At 37.7% G+C, this 6,627-nt stretch overlaps 1 protein-coding gene across 1 annotated transcript in view; it reads right to left on the minus strand.

Moving 5' to 3' along the window:
* LOC107662410 (corticotropin-releasing factor receptor 1-like) overlaps positions 1-6,627 on the minus strand; it is a 140,198-nt gene that overhangs the window by 8,399 nt on the left and 125,172 nt on the right. The window contains exon 13 of the mRNA XM_016452431.1: positions 5,463-5,504. Coding sequence (XP_016307917.1) covers positions 5,463-5,504 — 42 coding nt within the window. The remainder of the gene's footprint in view (positions 1-5,462; positions 5,505-6,627) is intronic.

Raw genomic sequence — 6,627 nt, forward strand, 5'->3', positions numbered from 1 at the left:
TGAGAGGTCAAGATTTGTAATTTGTACTTTTAAAAAGAAAATGTTCAACAATTAAAAATAATATTATCAGAACTAAAGCTCATGAGTTATTGTGGGGGGGGGCTGGGTATGGTAAAAATCATGGTTTACAGTGCAGTATCACAATTGGATTGTTTTTTACAGGTAAATTTTTTTTGTAACTAAATTAAAAGAAACTGTACAGTACTGATACTGTAAATGAAAATACGGTAATAATACTGTAAATAAAATACAGTAAAGACATATTGTACTGTACTGTAAAATTTACAGCAACCTATTTACAGTGCATTGTTTGCATACTCAGCGTTCTATCATAGCAACCAGGGAGTTAGCAACCAAACTTGTGGCATTTCCTTAAGCTGTGCTGTCAGCAAAGGTTGAAATTGTTACAGTCCTTTGACAACTAAAATGCCAAATAAAGTTTAAATACAGAGGAAATAATCAGACGGCTGTGGTCATATGAGAAAAACCTGGACCTTTAGACAGTAATTCGGAGGGGGCCGTTTCACTGAATCAATGTATCGGCTCTCAGAAAGACTGTAAAAGGCCTCGCTCTCTGCAAATCAATCAGATGGATGTCGGAGTAAACATTTAAACCTCCTCTCTGTCTCCACCTCATTCAATACACTTTGTAGGGGGCCTGTCTTTGAAGCGGTCAACGGACAAATATTTGTCAGCGCTCCAGTGCGCTATATGGACAGCGTACAGCTTCCACGCCTATTGCTCTCTCGCCAGATTAGGGTTTTGATTCGAAGTCACCAAAGCTTGTCAACAATGCTGCCTGCGCTGAAATTTAAACCAGTAAACACTTCACAAGCCGCTGAAGCAGAAAAACATGTAAAACTTTCAAACATGTTTAGAATTCAAATCATTGTGATTCAAGCCAGGAGCTGAAGGATGCTATATTGACCAAACATTTGTTTACATAATACAGTGTATACAAGCACATACACATACATATACATTATACACGTGCTGCATATGTGTGTATATATATATATATATATATATATATATATATATACACACAGTGTATATATAGACATAATATGTGTATGTATGTATATGTATAATATTTAAACATTAATTTTGCTATTGTAATAATAATTTATTGTAATATTAATAATGTAATAATTTTTGTTTGCACAGGGAGTCTGACGTGCATCTTGAAAAGCGGACGTTTCGATAAGTGCTACACCAAGTTTTTGTGCCATCTAGTGGTTTAGCGGAAAATAAAATCGAAGGTGCCTTTTACCCCGGGGCGCCTTTAGCCACATTGTACCCCATCTAATTAAAATGGCAAATTATTAACATTACCAATTTTGTTTACCTACAGTTATTATGCAATTTAATTATCAAAGAAGTTGCATTCAGAATAGGGCTGTGCAAAAAATCGAATGCGATTTTCATGCGCATCTCGTCAGTAAAGCCGCTTCTGGTGATTAGTAGTAAATCTCCAGCACGTGCTTTCAGATGGAGCGGCATTTACTACACAGAGCCGTAGTTCACTGACAAGCTACACAAAATCACGTTCAAAATCGGCAATGAATCGCCTGCGAATTTGAACGTGATTTTGTGTAGCTTGTCAGTTCGCATGAAAATCGCATTCGATTTTTTGCCCAGTCCTAATTCAGAATATTCTTAACTTAAAACTCTGAGTGGCCACAGTTTGAATAGACATGAAACAGATGCTGGCAGCCTATGGCACAGTATGAACAGTTGCCCATGCCCCTGAGGGTCAAAGGTCAGTCTCCACAGTAGATCAGAAGTGAACAGCAAAGCTCTGGTTCTGTATGTAATTAACCTTGGTGGTGGGTGTCAAGTGGGGTTTTCAGAAGATGAATCCAGGAGGTCAAACTCATGCCAAGCGATGAAAAATCAATGTAGAGAAGAAACTTCTGACTGTGCTCTAAGAGCTTGACTCTCTCTTTTTCTGTATTTATCTAAAAGCGTAAAACCCCTTGGGTCACTGACTGCTGACACTTAAAGCAATGTTTGAAAAACAGCTTTCAGAGTATTTGCTGAAAATAATCCCCGACATTCACTTTTTCTTTCAGCTCACACAAGCATGAAAGTCTAACTGTGCTTTCCTAAGTACATAATTGTAACTGAGGCAGTATAGACTGAGTTTTTCATGGCTGCTTACCATCTATATATTTAATCATAAAAATGTACACATGTAACATCACAACTCTTTTCAACCATTCCTTCAAAATTAGCTTTAAAACTGGTCACAGACAAGCTTAATTGACCTTACAAGATTGACACAGCACTGATTTGTCTGTCAAACTTACTGTGACATATATGAACCTACTTTCTTTCGACAAATTCCCAGCATCATGATGGTCTTGTTATGGTACATGCCATACAAGATACAAGAGGCTAATTAATGTAGTTTTGTTCATTTGCAGACTCAACCTTTTGTCTTCTAAAGTTATATTTAGTGTTTCAACATAACATTTTTATTAAATTTTTGTTGTGCAAAGATGAACTGCATTTTAAGCAATTTATTCCAAAATCATCTGGTACATCAGTGAGAGATCAAACTCATGAAGACATTTTGTTTGACGGACATAAATAGAGTAACCATGCTTTAAAAGAGGTATGGTTAAGTAAATGTTATACAGTCAATTATTAAAGCTACACTCAAATTTCACTGATTCTCATGTGTATTGTGACTTGACAGTTTAAATCGTGAATAACATTTCAAGATGTTTCTGTGAATAAAGACGTGAATTTTGGTCTGTTTCTCCCTCAAAGCAAGTTCAGAAGTCGTGTGAACCTTTTCTGTCCCTATACTGGAGCCTGAAAGTGTGCATAAACACACATTTTTATTGCATGCTAAAGAAAAAAAATGAGGACAGTGTACACAGTGTACAAGTTTGGAACAACAATGATGAAATTTTCATTTTTGGTTAAACTTTTAAATAGCTTTCACTGGTAATCAAATTAAAAAAACTATGATGCAACACATTGAGATAAAGTGAGCAAAATACTATCTGGCTGCAAGAAAGTGCTTTATTGCACTTCCAAGCCAGATCATTTCTCTGTTGTCCTTTGACTTTCAGTACGAAGTGTTTGTTATTGCAGCTGTAATTTAGTACCACAGGTTTTTTCACGTTGGAGCCAAAAGCACCTTCGGAAGTATCACAACGCCGATGACATTGGTATTTTTTTGGAGGTCTTGTGTCTGACATTGCGGTGTCCCTTTTATATGTACCGGGAACAGATCAATGTTATTGCTTTGACTTTAAGCAACACTGTACTCTCTGCTTTGCTCGTGTATTCTGATATCTATCTGTGATTCAGGGCGACCTCAGATCAAGCCCCACAGTTTCCTGCTTGCCTTGAACTTGTTCACTGGCTAAAATGACAAAGAAATCAGCCCAGACGGATCCAATCCTGGATATTTTTACAGCACCTGTAAGCATGTTCGCTTAGGGGTACAACATGATGCTTAAGATGTGCTTGCGTTTGCGATCTGGGCACGACGCTAAAGAGGAATATTTTGGCTGGAAGTTCCCAAAGGTTTACTGTCCTTTTCAAAGGGCATGTAATACAAGCCAGATTTAGACCTCGCAGGAATTAATATTTTATGAGCGGAGTCGGTTTTTATAGTTATTGACTGCCAAAAAGGTGGTTTTGGGTTAATGGTGAGTTAGGAGGGTCTCGATGTGATTCTTTTTTTGGCTGGGTCTCATTGGACAACCATTGCTGAAGAAATCTGAATTGCCCAAATTACTCAGACTTACCATTTTAAAAGTGGGGGGGACAGCTGTCAGGTGATGTGATCCTCAACGGCCAAACAAATTATGTACATAATGTACAAAGTACATTCATGTTCACATAATAACTTCTATATAGAATACAAATTGGCGTGTTTTAGAGCACCCTAATGGCAATTTTGGGAACATGCCATGATAGCTTACAGGAAGCAAGACAGCTTACATGGACCTATTTTTTGTGGTATCAGACTCAAAAACACTAACTCTAACCCTAATTCAAAAACAACTGCAGGACTTGGGACTTTGAGACCACTGTGGACATCTATACTTTATTTTTATTAAATAAAGATATTTTATGCACAATATTTCTGTTACACTACACTTAAACGATAACTTTTATCCTAATACTTAACAGTTGGACAAAAAAAAAGTGTCTTTAAAAACTATTGGAACACACTGCCTTTACCTATACAACAAATACAGGAAGCAAGACAGCTTACAGGGACCTATTTTTTGTGGTATCAGACTCAAAAACATTAACTCTAACCCTAATTCAAAAACAACTGCAGGACTTGGGACTTTGAGACCACTGTGGACATCTATACTTTATTTTTATTAAATAAAGATATTTTATGCACAATATTTCTGTTACACTACACTTAAACGATAACTTTTATCCTAATACTTAACAGTTGGACAAAAAAAAAGTGTCTTTAAAAACTATTGGAACACACTGCCTTTACCTATACAACAAATTTTATTTAACAATTTGAACATAAAATGAAAATATATATTAATGTTTAATTCCTTAAAACATTGGCAAGTAGTCCCAGTTAAAAAAAACACTGCCTTAAAATAATTCTCTTCTTTCAAGACCTGTATAGATTCTGGAGAGGTCGAGCAACTGCCCTCCCCTCTCTCTCTGTCAGTGGCAGACCAGTTAAAGTTAAGAACATAGTTGTAATGAATTAAAGTAGTCTACTAAAATATGATAAAGTATGATGAGATATCATAAATATTCGGCGCAAAACAACTTTGCTTTATTGGGAAAGGATAATTCTACTCCGGACGCGAGTGGCACGACGCGACAAAAGAACCCAATAATCAGTTATGCTGTCCATATTTGCATTTGCTGATTTACAAGATGATTTACATTTACTCATTTAGCAGACGCTTTTATCCAAAGCGACTTACAAGTAGGAGAGCATATAACACACACTGGATCCAGCGCGAGGTCACATGCCTCGTTCTTAACGCGTTATTTTGTCGCATCACTCACATCCGGTGTAGATGCCCCGTTAGATCAAATCATAACGTAGCAATTTGATCGCGTGATTTGTGTCATCATGACATAACTACGGTGGCCGAGAAGTGCAAAACAAATCACAATTCTGAAAACAAATACGGGGTGTCTATTTACATTTAGTTAAAAGTGGCTGTAAAACATCCGCTCCAGTGGCGCAGATAAATAAGCGTGTGTCGTCGGCTTTTTGACGCGATCGACCCGGGTTCGATCCCGCCTTTTGCCAAACTTTTTTTTTCTCCCTTGCGGTGGGTAAAAACAAAGTGCGGGGGACAGAACAACCTTTTACTAAAAGTGCTGCTACGCCCCTACTCAGACTGTTTGCATTGCACTTCAAAGAACAGACCCATCGCTTTAGTAAAGCTGTGAGCATACTTGGGCAAACAGGGTGGAATCAGAAGAAGAAGCTTTCTTACCTCACTGTTCAAAAAGCAGTAGAACACTGACACAAAAAAGCCCTGTAAAGAGAACAAGAGAATGAGAAATGTACATTTACCAGAAAAAAAAATAAAAATAAACAAAATCTAAATAACAGCATAAAAGTAATAAGTCAGCATAAAACAGGGTTCGCAACCCATTTATCTCAAGTATTTTCAAATGAAATGGGATATTCAGTGGGAATGAATTCAACCCTGCTACAATTATTAGCTGTCAATCATAAATGAATCATTATCAAATCATTTTAATGCTGCTTGTGTCTGGGTTACATTAACAAAACATGAGTGTGTCAAATAGCTGACGCTGAAAGCAAAAGTCTCATTTCTGTGTAACCTTCAAAAGGGAAGTCTGTGCCAATTACATCATCACAGAAATAAAAAAACGTACTCGGTTACTAACGTAACCTTGGTTCCCTGAGATACGGGAACGAGTACTGCGTCTTGCTTAAAGGGTTAGTTCATCTCAAAATGAAAATAGGCTGCGTTTCACTCACCCCAGAGCCATCCTAGGTGTATATGACGTTCTTCTTTCAGACGAATCCATTCGGAGTTATATTAAAAATTGTCTTTGATCTTTCTAGCTCTATCGTTGTACTCAGCGGGTGTTGCATTCTTTCGGTTCAAAAGACGTGAAATAAAAAGCACCCTTCCACAAAAAAAGTGTCTCACACGGCTCCGGGGGGTGAACAAAGGCCTCCTGTAGCGAATCGATGCGTTTTTGTAAGAAAAATATCCATATTCAAAACGTGATAATCACTTTAATCTAGCTTGCGCCAACAGTTACACACAGAAGCAGTTCTGGGGGGATGACGTATGAGGTCAGCGCTGCGCATGCTGGTGAGTCTCGTGAAAACCAACGTTTGTTTACAGGATCAAAAGAAGCAAAGTTTTCTTACTTTAGCAAAGGAAAACAAGTCTCCTCTTGGCTTATATCGAAATCCTCCGACATTCTTCTTTACAAATCCTCGTTTTGTACTTCTAATTAGTGATCGCTGTTTTGATTTGGTCTCTCCGCGTGCGTCACTTCTGAGCCGCGCATGCGCAAATCTGACCTCATACGTCATCCCCCCCGAACTGCTTCCGTTTTACAACAGGGGGCGCAAGCTAGATTCAAGTGATTATTACGTTTTGAATATGGATATTT

The sequence above is a fragment of the Sinocyclocheilus anshuiensis genome, unplaced genomic scaffold, assembly GCF_001515605.1.
Source record: "Sinocyclocheilus anshuiensis isolate Anshui unplaced genomic scaffold, SAMN03320099.WGS_v1.1 scaffold11, whole genome shotgun sequence".
Taxonomy (NCBI): domain Eukaryota; kingdom Metazoa; phylum Chordata; class Actinopteri; order Cypriniformes; family Cyprinidae; genus Sinocyclocheilus; species Sinocyclocheilus anshuiensis.